Source organism: Carassius auratus, unplaced genomic scaffold, assembly GCF_003368295.1.
Source record: "Carassius auratus strain Wakin unplaced genomic scaffold, ASM336829v1 scaf_tig00035354, whole genome shotgun sequence".
Taxonomy (NCBI): domain Eukaryota; kingdom Metazoa; phylum Chordata; class Actinopteri; order Cypriniformes; family Cyprinidae; genus Carassius; species Carassius auratus.
In genome coordinates, this window is record NW_020526224.1 from 1 (window position 1) to 16,857 (window position 16,857).

The 16,857-nt window shown below is 35.7% G+C and overlaps 1 protein-coding gene and 1 long non-coding RNA gene across 2 annotated transcripts; one reads left to right on the forward strand and one right to left on the reverse strand.

Moving 5' to 3' along the window:
* Positions 1 to 1,857: 1,857 nt before the first annotated feature.
* Positions 1,858 to 3,405, reverse strand: LOC113081963 (uncharacterized). The gene is made up of 2 exons (XR_003282388.1): positions 3,369 to 3,405; positions 1,858 to 2,456 (listed from the first exon to the last, which is right to left on the reverse strand). It is a non-coding gene; the product is annotated as an uncharacterized LOC113081963 (long non-coding RNA).
* Positions 3,406 to 9,620: 6,215 nt separating this feature from the next.
* Positions 9,621 to 11,720, forward strand: LOC113081962 (coiled-coil domain-containing protein 106-like). The gene is made up of 3 exons (XM_026253857.1): positions 9,621 to 9,648; positions 9,786 to 10,007; positions 11,143 to 11,720. The coding sequence occupies exons 1-3, from the start codon at positions 9,621 to 9,623 to the stop codon at positions 11,451 to 11,453; spliced, it is 561 nt and encodes a 186-aa protein (XP_026109642.1). The 3' UTR covers positions 11,454 to 11,720.
* Positions 11,721 to 16,857: the final 5,137 nt, after the last annotated feature.

The following is a 16,857-nucleotide window of genomic DNA, read 5'->3' on the forward strand; positions in this document are numbered from 1 at the left end:
GTGAAAATGAGAGTTTATCTCGTATCAGAGATTCAATACTTCTCCTTTAGTCAGAACTTTAGTGACAGTAGTTTGACTCTAAGAAATCTATGCAAATCAGTATGAAGCTTTCTTCACATTTCTTTATATTTGCTTGAAACAAATCACTGTCTTGTGAGATCCAGTATTGAGTTCTAATGTTGATAATAATCCTCAATGATCAGGAATATGTTGAATAAAAACTGGAATTTGAGAAGACTATGTACAGGAAGCATGCTTTTATTTCTTCTAAACTTTTGCATTTCATATTTGAGATATTATATGTCAGAATTGTATTAGAGCAGGGGTGTGTGTAGTGTGTGTTGTTGTCTAAAGAATTTAAGACCAGCTGTTGCCATGCAGTCATCTTCACAAAGCTTATTTCCATAAACTTTTGACCGGACACTGTGACTAAAACTGCACTGGGAAAAAACTATACAACATTTTAAGTAAAAGTGTTGCAAACATTATTTTGCTACATAAAGAATAAAAAATAAATAAAAAAAAACGGTAACACTTTACAATAACAGTACATGAATCATCAAATACTAATACCTGAATTAATAATTACTTGACTATGAACTAATGATGAGTTAAGACATGTATTAATCAAGAGCTAATGAAGAACTAACTTAACTATGACATGAGTCATATGAAATACTGCATGAATAACACTACCTTAATTACATGTTAGTTCCTGCATAATAGTTAATGTATTAATTAACACTTTGAGATAAACTACAGTAAACCACACGTTCTAGAAGCAAGATGTATGAAAATGACACAATTTATAAATTTGCCACCAGCTCTGTCACAAACATCAGTGAAAGACAGTGGATTTATTGCAATATTTGCGTTTAACCTAACTCATCCAACGCACAATGATGCATTCATAATTAAAAACGACTTTATCATTCGGTTTTGAGTGATTCCACTGCTGTCCTACAATAACATTAAGCAGACGCAATTTTCCAAATTGAAATCAGTTAGCATAGAGATGCTGATTATCACTTTTGTTACGTTATGGTTTGGCTTACTGTCTTTATATCAGACGTTTGTCTGGCTCTTCTTTTGGGCCACTATCGCTACTTCAAATGATCAACTTTGCTCTTACCGTTCAGTTCCTTCTCCATCCAAATGCAGCCACAGGACCTCTTCTCTTCAACTTATTTACAAACCACAGAAAAGGACCAAATACCTGACTTAGATAAGTTGAATATGTATAGAACATGTGTAATTGATAACTTTTTAAAGATGTGCCCCACAAAGACAAATCATGACATAATGATACATCAACAAGTCATGAATTAATGTTACTTTATAAGTAATAAATGATGAGTTAGTAATAATGTGCCCCCCCAAGTAAAGTCATGACATAATGATACATCAACAAGTCATGAATTAATGTTACTTTATAAGTAATTAATCATGAGTTAGTAATAATGTGCCCCCCCAAGTAAAGTCATGACATAATGATACATCAACAAGTCATGAATTAATGTTACTTTATAAGTAATTAATCATGAGTTAGTAATAATGTGCCCCCCCAAGTAAAGTCATGACATAATGATACATCAACAAGTCATGAATTAATGTTACTTTATAAGTAATTAATCATGAGTTAGTAATAATGTGCCCCCCCAAGTAAAGTCATGACATAATGATACATCAACAAGTCATGAATTCATGTTAGTTTATGAGTTGTTAATGATTACGTAATGTGAAGTCATTATCTAAATAATCTCAATTAACATCTACAAAGGTGACTCTTATTTTGCAACAGTATATTCAAGATGATTATTTCAAGATAAATATTACCCAGCACTTAAAGCACAGAAATTAAAAAGGTAAAATACACATTTTATTAAACAAAGCTTTTAAATATCAGTGCACCTTAAATCAAGAGGACAAGTTAACTTGTATTTTACTTAAATATTACATAAAACACAATCAAAAGTTCAGTGTGTTGTCCTCTAAACAGGAAATTGATGGTGAATATCTTTTATTAGGCGCCCAAGTGGCCCCCGTTTATTTTTTTCACCAAGCCAATGAGTCCACTCTATGAGAGAGAGGTGCTCTTTTAGCATTTTCTCTGTCCTGTTCCCCCTTAGTCTCCATACACTTGTTTTGTATGTCAACCAAGCTCTTTCAAGGTGTTGTGAATGAGCTCCACTGTGTGGGTCTACAAACCACTGGGAATGGTTCACTGTAAAATGTTTGTAGCCCATATTGGCCAAAGCCCCCCGGTAGGCTCTCCACTCATCTGAAATAATGGTAGTGCCTGGACGCACATGTTTTACAACTATGGGGATTAGGTGAGGTCTTGATCTTCTTTTCACAAGCCGCAAGATTGGGTGTCTGCATTTATCCCTCACACCTAGCATGCCAAAGACCCATTTTTTTCGCCTCCATGTTGTTGATGCTCTCCCTCGTCCATACTGTAAAAAGTTAAATATTTAATTAAAAAGAGAAATACTACAATATTATGTAATTATGTTCATTTAACATGTTTAAACATACAAAAAGGTGAGAAATTAAAGGAAAATCTGCAGGAGCTTTATAAATGGCAGACCAAGAAGTATGAAGATGAAGAAAGTACATCTATCCCCATCCATCCATCATAAACATTGGGGGCTTTTCATTTGAACAACTCTCTACATTGTGAGTAAATCACCCACTGATCTTCACTCTGGGCGACTAAATGATATATAATATTAGCCAATAGGCTAATAAACTCTCAGATTTTACTCGCCAGTGAGTAAGTTGAAGGCCAAGTATAGGTTTATCACAAATATATTTTCACTTGCCGAACACTCAGATGGAGCACTTCAGAGTTTCAGGATCGGTTCTATTTTCAAGTCATCTCAATGGATGCACAGCACACCTGTATTTGATGTACCGTAAACTTTAGTGTAAAGGCGCACGAGTCATCATCACAAAGCAGAGAGCACGAAAGTCATATGTACACATGAAGAATTGACACATTACATGTAAATGATATTTGTGTGTTTATTTTTCCTGTTAAAATAAACGGAGTTCCTTTGGATTTTTCCTGCTTTTAAAAGAACTGACAGGTTTTCCATTATTGAGCGGAACTAAATGTGCAAACGACAATCTCATTGGCTGGCGCTCACCTATTATGGTCACTGATTTGATTTCAGCTAATCAGTTTTGAAAGAATGCACACAACCTGATTTAATATATCATGGAATCCAGCAGCTTCATTAATCATCAGTGTGTTTTACACTGTTCTTATTAGCAGAATTCATATATATTATATAGAAGCGTTCAAACGACAACAGTGGTGAGCAACTGCAGTGTGAATTTTGGCATAACAGGTTCTAAATTACCTTTCGTTTATGACGGAAGTTACTTTCATCAAGAACAAGCAAATTCTCGAGCACTTCCAATCATTTGTCCATAGTCTTCGTCTGTATCGTTTTATAGCACAGTGGGCAAACTTTCCTCATGATACGAGCCATCTTAGAGGAGGGTTCTGGAACTTTTTGCAATGCCATCTTGCCATCATATCAATTTGTCTAATCCGCAATCCCTGAGCAAACCGTGAAGTACCCAATTGCTGACTCAGAATGGGAAAAGCAGAGTTGTTGAAATTAAAACAATCAAACTTGGAACATTGTAACATTTTACTATTCCATCTCTGCTGTCCGACAACATGACTCACCTGTATATGAATATTAGCCAGAGATGACAAGCTGAGTTTTGATCTCTCGAAGAGAGACCCGACTCGCACTGATCGGCTGGTTTTCTTGCCTCGATGACTTTTATGTCTGCACATCCTGTGATGGTGATAAATGTCAAAACATGGTTATGCAGACAACAGTATTTTACCTGGACTAAGAATTAATAAATAGTGGTAAAAAGAAAAAAAATTCCCCAAAAATGAAAAGCCAATGCGTTTTACTACTTCTGCAGAAGTAAAGCCCATTGCCAAAGCAGGAAGAAGCTTTTTGTGCAGTCTTTTCTTTAATGCGGTCTTTGTTTCAAGTGCCAAAGCTTACTACTTATCACTTTTACTTTTTTAACAATTATTAATTTAATATTAAGCCTGAAATGGTGTAAATGGAGCATAACAATTATTTAGTCTTAATTTACTTTAGTATTTTTATTTTATCTGGCCACTTATATCATCTTCCAAACAACGTTTGTGTCTCATCCCAAATCACTACGGTACACTTAATGTTTGGACTATTGTAGCCTGTTCGGTCGGTCACCGGCTGCGGGAGTAACATTAACACATACCTGCGTGGGACCACCATAGACAAACTTAGAGAAGTTGCTCCGGTTAGAATGTTCTTCCGCGGGACAACAGTGGGAGTTCTGTTTGTTAAACCGTTAGAGCGCATAAAGTTAAATAGTGCTGCTTTAAATCACTTAAAGATGGCGATTGGCGATCTAGATTCAAACACCCACGCAATCGTATTCCTGTATAAACAACGATTCAGCAAGGTCTATTTCGACAGTTTCACATTGGCTGTCTCGTCGTCACACCCCTAATTAAACCAATATGCTTTCGTTACCATGCAGCACAACAACCTCATGTCAATAAGTAACTTAATGCGCGAGTCTGTTGATAGGCTTGTTCGAGAGAGAGAGAGATATATATATATATATCTCCCCAGATCAATCTCAAGCCTTTACACCATTCTAACTACGTAGCTTGATAGAATAACGTTAATGTTAAGTTGTTTATTTAGAGAAATATTGTTTCCTCTTTGTTAACCTATAACATCCCTAGAAATTATTTCAGCAATATGTGAACAACAAATCGGTTAAACTCACCAATGAAAACCGTCGAGATTTCGAGATGTAGCTCTCTTCATTCTCATATTATGGCCACATCTTGAGCACTTTACTCTCCTTGCTAGTAACTTTTGCTTTGTAGCCATTTAATGAGTTTGAGTTTCCTGTTAGTTGTGGGCTTCTGAATCGAAAAAAGTAAAAATTTTGAATGCAACATTGCTGTTATTCTTTACCAAAACACACTTGACTTCATTCACGTCCATGAGCGTGCTCCTAACCAGGAAGACCACACTTAGCGCTAATAATAAATTAATCTCGGGTCAGGTGGCACGAAAAAACCAGAGATTGCCCCGCCCATTTCCGGTGCAAATATCAGAACCTGCTTCAATCATGCAGGGGGGCTTAAACATAATAAAAATTTTAACACAGGTAAAACTTGATGGTATTGCACCGTCTTTGGAAGTATATACAAACTGGGATAACTGTAAAGATATCCAAGACGCACCAGAACTTCACGTAGGGTTAGAGGGGGAATTACAGTAATTACAATCCAAACCATGTCCCTAATCGAGAGGACGATGGGGTGGCGCTAATCGAGCATTAACCACCGCTTCGCGCCAACCAGCAGATCATGTGAGCAAGATGGATGAGAAAAGAAAAGCAACGCGCTGTGGGAGGAAAGTTACCAACAAATACAGATCAGATGAATATGGTAAGTACGTTACTTGTAACAGAGTCTTTTGTTTGGTGTAACGTTATTTTTGTAAGGCTTGCAAACTTGGGCTGCCTGGGTGGAGTGAGATTTTGGTAACTTAACTCATTGTCCCGGTTTCACAGACAAGGTTTTGAGCCTAAACCCAGTCTAAAATGCATGTGTGACCTGTTTTAAATGAAAACATCTTGCACTGACATATCTTAAATATTTCAGGGCAATTGTTTCTCTTACCAGTAATGTTTTTATTTCTAAGGCACGTTTATAAAAGGTAGTTAAAAATCCTGATTTAAATGAGGCCTAATGGCTTAATCTAAGCCATGTTTGTGAAACAATGCCTTTCTTTTTATGTATTTAAACCTAATGCTGTTAATTTCAAATATACTTTGTTGTAACTTACTAGATGCACTTTTAAAGAAACTTTATTAATGTTTCCTGCTATTTAGATAACTACCTGATATTATATCTGATGTTATTTACTATTGAATAACTTATTTTACTGGTTGAATTATGCAAGGTGCGGCAAAATTCTGCACAGTGTGGCAATAGAATTTACGCTATAAACGGCATAAACCTCGTCTGTCTACAGTTTCTATTTCTAATTCGTAGTGGCCTTCACACATTTCAAAAAGCTTCAAATAGGAGCTTAATAAAATCTTTGCCCATAACAGGGATTGAAAAGTCAGCACAGATAGGCCTACTACTAAATGGTGCATTCTCTATCAACACTGAATGCAAGTTTCATTAAAAAATAACAATTTTGAACAAAAATTGAGAAAATGGCACTGTTGTCAGAGTACATCCAGACCGGATTAAGAATGATGATCAAAAAATAAGATCTTGCAGATTTATGAATGAACCACTTGTTTAAAATGTCACATGCCGGTGGAAAAAATCCTACCAGTAGATTTTTTTTTTGTTGTCTTCGGTTTTGAGATTTAGTTGGCTAGCCTAATAATGTGAGATAAAGCCAAATGTTTGAGTTGGCAACCCTGTTTTCAGGTGTTTTTTTTTTTTTTTTTTTTTTTTTAATGCTGAAACTATGCTTGCTTCTCCCATAGTTGTATCTGCACGCAAGAATGTTCAGACTGAAAATACATCAAACTCATCAGAAGGCAAGTAATTCAATACAATTGCTGATACTGTACATGTGTGAAGTGGGAAGTTAATTCAAACAGATATATCAAACAGTATTTTGGTATAAAAAGTATACTCCACGTATGCATAAAGTGTTTGCACATTTTCTAAATGTTTCTGTTTTTTTTGTAAAACTAAAATAACAAGTAGATTTACCCTAATAACTGTGGTATGTGTAGCTATTTTCCATTACAAATATTAGCATGAAAAAATATACGTGAATGTGTAAATACCCATGTCAATTTCATAAAGACAAAGTAAAATTTAAGGGCTTTTAAAAATACATTTATGTTTATGCAAAATACAAAATAATAATGTGGCTTTCATAAAAATGTAATGGGCTTGCTCACTGAAGTTTACCCATCCAACTACCTATAATGTTATACACTACATAAAACCCATCTATTTATTTTTTATTTTTTTAGCTCATAGCGTCCATTCAAGTATTCCTGAGAATGATCGAAATGTTTGTTTTATGCCACAGTTAAAACCGTTTAAAGGGGTCATATGATGTTGCTAAAAAGAACATCATTTTGTGTATTTGGTGTAATGCAATGCGTTTATGCAGTTTAAGGTTAAAAACATTATTTTCCACAATGTACATTATTGTTGCTCCTATATGCCCTTCTGAAACAAGTCTTTTTTTTTTTTTTTTTTTTTAACAAAGCTCATTGGCCTGAAAAGTGAGGTGTGCTCTGATTGGCCAGCTATTCAGTGTGATGTGATTGGCTGAATACCTCAAGCGTGTGATGGAATTGTTATGCCCCTCACCATACAGTGATACCATGTCCCTGCACGACAACACAAAAACAATAAACCCCTTGCAAGGGCGGGCATGCATGCAGTGGGGACATAATTACTGATTATAATGACTTTTACTGTATTTTTGCATGTTGCGTATCGCGCTGCGTAAAAACAAAACCTTGTCTGCATTAGTGATCAGAGAAACAACAAACCAGCTCTACTCTTCACTGCTCAAAAGTCACGTTTGAATCATCAGTGGCACAGTCTTTAAATATGTAAACGTACATGCAGACTGTCCTTGCAAAGTTGTAATTGCCACACTTTATAGAACCAGACAACAGCATAGTAGGCTAATCTCACAGGAAACGTTCTTTGTCCTCCACAATATGCACAGCACACATCTGAATATTTGGGTTGGACTGTTTTGGAACAGAGTTGAAATACAACTTAACCAATGATTTCTAGTTGTGTCCATTTTTTGAAGACCAAACGAAGTAGTTTCGCTTTCACAACAAAACGCACATCTCCAAGACATGACAGCAGCTGCAACAGAGAATAAAGTTCTGCCTTTTTTTGCATGAACGTTTTGGTGGCAGTATGCAAATCTTCCCATTGTGACACAAACATGTGGGGGCATGTAAGAACGAGCCATTTTAGGTAGGAGTAATTGACCTAACTTTTATAAAGAATATAATTTCATATTTGAGACTTTAGTCTTTGAAACTAACCAAGAGCTTGTAACACTCCAAAAAGAAAGGAACATTTTAATCGCATCATATGACCCCTTTAAACTGTCTGTTTGGTCAAATGCTGCATTTTAAGTTGGTGTTTATTTTTTATTTTATTTTTTTCATTTTAGGACTTCAGCCTGCAGTACAGCAAACCAGTGAAACTGGAGGTTTGTTTTTAACCTTTTCTACATTGACATGCGATTTTAAAAATGTGAACATTACAGGGGAAAAAATTATAATTGATGAATTTAAATTTCTCATTTAGATATATACTTTTTCACTTGGTTCACATAAATGTGTCTGTTAATGTGTAATGTAAATTATGTATCTTGAATTTGGCCTAATTTTTTATTTCTCTTTTATTAGGTGCACCCACTTTACAGATTTCTCTTGACAAAGCAAAACAGACAATCGAGATACAAAAGGCAGAAGATTCTTCATCTTCAGGAAAAAGTTGACTCTCTGACCGATGACAAAACTTTCTCAGATCAAGATTGGAGGATGGTACGTAATAGGGTCATGAACTTGCTTTAAAAACAATTCTGCCAGTCAGTATGTTGCAGTGTTTAATTAGAAATGCTTTCAGACAGGAAAGGCCGTGGACCCTTAGGGTGATATTAGCCCCTTTTGCACTTGGTAGTTATAGGAATTTGGTTTTAGGAGCTAGCCACCAGGGAGGACTAGAATTCATCAGACTATGTTCACTATTTAGAACTAAATGTTCCTCTAGTCTAGGGCAGTGGTTCTCGAACCTCTCCATGGAGTACCCCTAGCACCGCACATTTTGTATCTCTCCCTATATGTGACACATCCACTTCAGGTCTTGCAGACTCCACTTTGAGCTGATGAGTTGAATCAGGTATGATAGACGAGAGAGACATATAAATTGTACAGGGCTGGAGGTAATCCAGGACAGGTTTCAGAAACCACTGCCCAAGGGCCATTTTGCTTAGTTGTATTCTTAGTTGCGCTCCAAAGTGACCCAAGCCGTAATTGTTGTGACACTTGACAGCACTATGAAAGCCAGAGCCTGAGCACATGGCACTCCCATTCTCTTCATTAGTTTACTATCAGTTTAACAGTCCTGTCTAATATGTTATTAGATAGAACTCATATACAAATAAAGTAGTCAGTATATGAAAAAGTATGTGTTTACCGTGTGTTTGATGTCCAGTGTTGCTAGCTGAGCAGAAATAGATAATCATGTTTCACTCGGTCACCTCAAACTTGCGTTGGATTTTATCCTGAAGCCAAGGTTGAGAAGTCCATCTATCACTGTTTTCCATGTTTGTAGTTAGTTCAGCCAATCAGCTTACACTTATGTCACTGGTAGTTCCTGTTGTGCTGGGTTAGACCCTACACTTAAGTAGGGTCATTCCACGTTCCTGCAGTGCGAACACGCCAAAAAGTGGGTACTCCTGCCAATAGTCATAGGAACTATAAAAGGTTCTTCTAGTGCGAAAGCCCCTATTCCCCAATGCCAAACTGTAATCAGTGTGATATTAGAGTAACAAATGCCCTATCAAAGACTGGTTGCTAAAGGTTATTGTTAAGGTCATCCCTCTTTTTTTGCATTTGAGACATTAAAAATCTCTTTCTAAATTAACTGTGGTTTAAAAAAAATGTATTCTTTACCTGTGGTTTTGTTCTACACCTTTTTTATTTGTTCTTTGTCATAGCCCTTCTGAGGCATGAAGCCGTTATCTCGCCTAGACAGGCACTGACTGCATCTTCATCCACTACTGCTGCATCACAGGAGAATGAGTCCAGTGATGAATCTTCAGACTCCTCAGAATCTTCAGATTCATCAGAATCTGAACCAAGAGCAAAGAGGAAGAAAAAGGATAAAAAGCGAAAAAACAAGAAGAAATCCAAGAAACTGAAGTTTGATTTTAGGAGAGGTATGTTTATTCTATCAAAAGTATTAAAAGGTAAAGTTCATCCAGAAGTGAAAATTGTCAAGGCTTTAAGTGAATAACCAGAGAATATCTCATCGCATCTGCTTTTTGGAGAAAGTGTTAAACTTTATATTGCACCTTTTAAAGGTTGCATCTAAAGACAAACAAATAATATCTTTTTTTATCTTTTAATATCTTTTAACAAAATAGAAACAGCAAAACAAATTTAAGAGAAAGTATTTAATAACAAACAAACGGAATATTCACTTGTATGCTAGCCTGAAAAAATAAGTTTTAAGTGAAGATTTAAAAACACCAAGAGTCCACATGACTGATCTCAGTGGGAAGAGAATTAGTTTTTGAGCCACAGAAGAAACAGCCTGATCACTCACAGAACGTAAAGAGTAAAAAAAAACCTGAATCAGAAGAGTGGAGATTTCGTCTAGGGGTGTAGACCGTTAAAAGTTCAGACAGGTATTTTGGTGCTGAACCATGTAAGGCCTTGTAGGCAAGCATGATGGCAATATGGACTGAACGTGATCTCTATGGGTATTTAAAGGTACACCATGTCACTTTTGGTGCTCTAGCAGTTCATAAAACTGCATGCATCTCGTAGAATAACATTGTAACCAGAGATAGTTCTGTGTTTGTCAGTGACGAGTCATGCAGGTACTGGGCTCCTCCACAGAGGTTGGCATCCTGCTCTGTCTATAGTAGTCAGAACACAAGTACTCAACTTTAGTGATAAATGTACCGTAGTGATGAGACAAAAAACATAGTTTGGAAGATGGATTCATGATGTAGTTGCTGATTTAATACAGTAGGTACTTGTTTTATTTGTTTGTTTTTTTTACAAAAAAAGTGCAACATTGTGTACCTTAAAGGTAATCTGCTATAAGGTGATCATTGTTTATCCTCATTTTAATAACTCTGTTTAATAAAGCACACACAAATGATCTTAACAGAAAGCGATCCAACCTGTTTTACAAGAGAGTTAAGTTTATCGTAACCACATTTTGTTCTTTTTTGTCTTTTCTTAAAGCAATAGCACAAACCAAAATAATTATCATTATTAATATAATTTACTCACCTTCATGTTGTATCAAACTCTTAAAACATTCTTCTTTCTTCTTCCTAGTAAGAACCCCTGAAGACTCCATCAAACGCTACCACAAAGTGTTACAACTGGTAAATGGTGGTTTAAGTAAAGCTGAAGCCTACAACAAAATGAATGTTGACAGAAATACGATTGTGATGCAAGCACCCATTGCTGAGTTGGCAATTGCAAATCCTGAGGAGTACAAAGCTATGAGAGCAACCTTTAAAAAGGGAGAAAGCATCCAAAAATTTGCTGGTAGCTGTCTTGCACGGTGCCTTGCTCAGCCTAATGTAGACATGATAAAAAAATTGAAAGAGAGCAGTGCCATTCTTGACATCTCAAAGAAGTGAGGTATATATTGTTGCCTAAAGGGATGGTTCACCCAAAAATGAAAAATGTCATTTACTCGCACTCAAGTAGTTCCAAACCTGTAGGAGTTTCTTTCCCCTTCTGTACACAAAGGAAACTATTTGGAAGAATGTTTGCAACCAAGCAGATCTTGGGCAACACTTACTGCCGTAGTAGGAAAATAAAACTATGATCGTAAATGGGGGACGAGATCTGCTTGGTTGCAAACATTCTTCCAAATAGTTTCCTTTGTGTACAGAAGGGGAAAGAAACTCCTACAGGTTTGGAACTACTTGAGTGCGAGTAAATGACAATTTTTATTTTTGGGTGTGGCATCCCTTTAATATTGTTAAAAAAAAATGTATGTTAATGCAAAACATCAAAAAAAAAAAAAAGTTTATAATGTTACTGTTGGTTAGTGAACATTTCTTCAAACACAATTTTAAATCCTGATTTTATTTTAACATTGGTATGTAACCTCTTCAAATTTTATGTTGAGTTTTTTGTAAAGTAACATACAAGTAATACACAACTTATGCCTCTTGATTTAAGGTGCACTATTTAAAAGCTTTGTTAAATAAAAGGTGTGTTTTACCCTTTTCATTTCTGTGCTTTATTTTTTATTTTTTTAAGTGCTGGTCATTATGCATCATTATCATCTTGGATATTTTGGTGCAACATAAGATTATTTCACGTTATTACTAACTCCTCATTAATTACTTATAAAGTAACATTAATTCATGACCTGTTGATGTATCATTATGTCATGACTTTACTTGGGGGGGGGGGGGGCACATTATTACTAACTCATGATTAATTACTTATAAAGTAACATTAATTCATGACCTGTTGATGTATCATTATGTCATGACTTTACTTGGGGGGGGGGGGCACATTATTACTAACTCATGATTAATTACTTATAAAGTAACATTAATTCATGACTTGTTGATGTATCATTATGTCATGACTTTACTTGGGGGGGCACATTATTACTAACTCATGATTAATTACTTATAAAGTAACATTAATTCATGACTTGTTGATGTATCATTATGTCATGACTTTACTTGGGGGGGGCACATTATTACTAACTCATCATTTATTACTTATAAAGTAACATTAATTCATGACTTGTTGATGTATCATTATGTCATGATTTGTCTATGTGGGGCACATCTTTAAAAAGTTATCAATTACACATGTTCTATACATATTCAACTTATCTAAGTCAGGTATTTGGTCCTTTTCTGTGGTTTGTAAATAAGTTGAAGAGAAGAGGTCCTGTGGCTGCATTTGGACGGAGAAGGAACTGAACGGTAAGAGCAAAGTTGATCATTTGAAGTGGCGATAGTGGCCCAAAAGAAGAGCCAGACAAACGTCTGATATAAAGACAGTAAGCCAAACCATAACGTAACAAAAGTGATAATCAGCATCTCTATGCTAACTGATTTCAATTTGGAAAATTGCGTCTGCTTAATGTTATTGTAGGACAGCAGTGGAATCACTCAAAACCGAATGATAAAGTCGTTTTTAATTATGAATGCATCATTGTGCGTTGGATAAGTTAGGTTAAACGTAAATATTGCAATAAATCCACTGTCTTTCACTGATGTTTGTGACAGAGCTGGTGGCAAATTTATAAATTGTGTCATTTTCATACATCTTGCTTCTAGAACGTGTGGTTTACTGTAGTTTATCTCAAAGTGTTAATTAATACATTAACTATTATGCAGGAACTAACATGTAATTAAGGTAGTGTTATTCATGCAGTATTTCATATGACTCATGTCATAGTTAAGTTAGTTCTTCATTAGCTCTTGATTAATACATGTCTTAACTCATCATTAGTTCATAGTCAAGTAATTATTAATTCAGGTATTAGTATTTGATGATTCATGTACTGTTATTGTAAAGTGTTACCAAAAAAACATTGTTTAGTCAACTACATTTGTTAATTTAATTGTAGCTAAAATAAACTGATTGCAACCACTTATCTTAAAAAAGAATGAACAAATTAAATATATATATATGCAGTTGATGGAGATTTGTGGGATGCACATCCAGGGCACGAAGCTCCTGTTCCACCACATCCCAAAGATGCCATATTGGGTTGAGATCTGGTGACTGTGGGGGCCATTTTAGTACAGTGAACTCATTGTCATGTTCAAGAAACCAATTTGAAATGTTTCAAGCTTTGTGACACTGTGCATTATCCTGCTGGAAGTAGTCATCGGAGGATGGGTACATGGTGGTCATAAAGGGATGGACATGGTCAGAAACAATGCTCAGGGAGGCCGTGGCATTTAAACGATACCAAATTGGCACTAAGGGACCTAAAGTGTGCCAAGAAAACATCCCCCACACCATTACACCACCACAAGCAGCCTGAACAGTGGTAACAAGGCATGATGGATCCATGTTCTCCTTCTGTTTACGCCAAATTCTGACTCTACCATCTGAATGTCTCGACAGAAATCATCAGAGACTCATCAGACCAGGCAACATTTTTCCAGTCTTCAACTGTCCAATTTTGGTGATCTTTGGGCAAATTGTAGCCTCTTTTTCCTATTTGTAGCGGAGATGAGTGGTACCCGGTGGGGTTTTCTTCTGTTGTAGCCCATCCGCCTCAAGGTTGTGTGTGTTGTTGCTTCACAAATGCTTTGCTGCATACCTCGGTTGTAACGAGTGGTTATTTCAGTCAAAGTTGCTCTTCTATCAGCTTGAATCAGTCGGCCCATTCTCCTCTGTCCTCATCAACAAGGCATTTTCTCCCACAGGACTGACACATACTGGATGTTTTTCCCTTTTCACACCATTCTTTGTAAACCCTAGAAATGTTTGTATGTGAAAATCCCAGTAACTGAGCAGATTGTGAAATACTCAGACCGGCCCGCCTGGCACCAACAACCATGCCACGCTCAAATTGCTTAAATCACCTTTCTTTCCCATTCTGACATTCAGCTTGGAGTTCAGGAGATTGTCTTGACCAGGACCACAACCCTAAATGCATTGAAGCAACTGCCATGTGATTGGTTGATTAGGTAATTGCATTAATGAGAAATTTAACAGGTATTCCTAATAATCAATAATTCAAATGTATACAATACAAGTTCAAATAGTTTTGTCATATTATGAGCTCCATAATGTTCATGCAAACTGGGCATGCATGTAAATGTGTAAACAGTTATTGTTTACGCAGTCATCAAGGATATGCAGAGCGAATGTGGACAGCCACACCATTGCTTTCAAAAGACTCTTCTTCAAAAACCCTGGAATAGTGTAAATGACAGGTCGAACCATAGCTAAAGTTATGCATTTTAAAATTAAAATGCACTTTTTTAAACCATAGACTGTGATTTAAATGTAGCCTTAACTGGGTTAAAATCTTGAAAGTTAAAAAAAATATATTTAGGGCCCAAGCACCAAAGGTACATAGGTAATCATTGGCGTTCTTATTATGTTTCTTTCATTTCTTCATCATCATCTTCTTCTTCTTCTTCTCTCGAGTCTAGGCAGCCCATAGATCAGTTTGCAGGAAAGTTTTACAATTTGGCACACAGATAGAGGACAATCTCAATTTAGCAGCAAATTCGAGTCAAATCATTTTTAGATCATGCTGGCAAAAGCTTTTTGATTAATGCGTGAATTAATTAGGGCAAAAATTCCTGTTTGAGCCATTTGAACGAATCAAATGAAGACATTTAGCACATCCTGCTGCCGGCAGATTTGGTTTCTTATTTAGAGTATAATTTCATAAAAAAATAATAATAATAAAAAAATAATCATAAATAACATTAAATTAATTGTGGGTATTTTCAATCAAATTAATTTTGCTATTATTTAGATAAAGGATTAGTTCACCCCCACAAAAAAATAAATAATAAATGAAAAATAGCCTTTGTTTTTCTCACCCTTGAGGCATCCTGTCAATGACTTTCTTCTTTCAGACAAATCCAGTCGGATTAATATCAAAGATGATCCTTGCTCTTCCAAGCGTTATCATTGTAGTGGGTGGGTGCTTATGTTCAACAGTCCACAAGATGTCAAATAAAGTGCATACATCCATAATAAAACATGCCCCACACAGCTCTGGGGCTGAATAAAGGCTTCCTGTAGCGAATCGATGCATTTTTGTTAGAAAAATATCCATATTTTTATTCTTCTGACTGTCATATGTGCAAGCGGTTCCAGCGGATGACGTAGGACATATGCACAGTTCACACCTGTGAGATATGCTAGTCTTGCGAGTTTGTTTACAGAAGCAAAGGAAGTTTTGTTTTTTACATTTTAAATCAAACTTGAAGTCTTGTGATTCATAAAATTACCTTATCTAATAAACTGACAACAGATATCTCTCACACCATTCTTCCCAGATAAAATAACTTGTCTATGAAAGTCTGATTATTTTAGAGTTTTTATACTGAGCTTTCAGTTACACCAACTTTTTTAAATATATTTCAAGGGGTGCAAAACCAGAAACTATTATTATTAAATTACAATTAATCTTAAACGCTCTATTCAAGTCAAAGTCTATGGCCTGTGAATTCCATCTTCATAACCATTTACTAATAGGCCACCCCTTTATCATGTTGTCAATTATTTGAAGGCCTCTTGGCTGAAACTGAAGCCGCCTCTGCCTCCTGGTGGACGGAACAGAAAACTGCACTTCGATTGTACCATTACAGTAAGTAACACTTACCACCAGAGGGCACCAAAGTGTTATTTTATCTGCTTAAAGAGAGTAAAAAAATATTTTCGTAAGACGATGTAATTTAAATGGCTTTTTATAATAGTAATGGGATAAATTAAATATATTTAACCATACCTTTTCATAATCAACTATCTACAAAACTATAGAGAACCTTTAGGTTTTATTATAATTTTTATCTCCATGTAAAATGTTTTTCAGGGTAGTAGTATGTATCCCTTTGCTCTATTTCGTGATATTTGAATATGGTGTTATTGTATATAGACACATACTGACGCTTTTGCGTGCTAGGATCACCATTAGTTTAACCAAATAAAATGTTATATTTTATTAAACATGCACATTTTAAGTATAAAAGAACATCTGATGGGGATTCTTTTTTGAAAATTATTGAAAGTCGCAAAAAAAGCAGGTCTATGCACACGTCAGTTACTCAAATCCCTCCGTGAGAGAGCGAAGACCCAGAAATGGTTCCTAGTGCTGTGTTTTCAAGTTAATAATTTGCTCAAACAGTATAAAGAGTGGTTAGTTTAAACAGAGCGAAATTAATAGTGACAGAAAAAGATATTCTATGACTTGATATACCCAATACCAAGTGTAAAAAGATGCTACATTACAAAGACAAGAACCATGCGCAAACCAGAAGTCAAATATGATAGCGAGATATTATTGCAAAAGCGGAAACTAGAACATAT

Coding starts and splice junctions, on each gene's coding strand:
- LOC113081962 (XM_026253857.1), top strand. CDS start 9,621: ATGCCCTATCAAAGACTGGTTGCTAAAG. Junction 9,649..9,785: donor TCAAAGACTGGTTGCTAAAG/GTTATTGTTAAG, acceptor TCTTTGTCATAG/CCCTTCTGAGGCATGAAGCC. Junction 10,008..11,142: donor GAAGTTTGATTTTAGGAGAG/GTATGTTTATTC, acceptor TCTTCTTCCTAG/TAAGAACCCCTGAAGACTCC.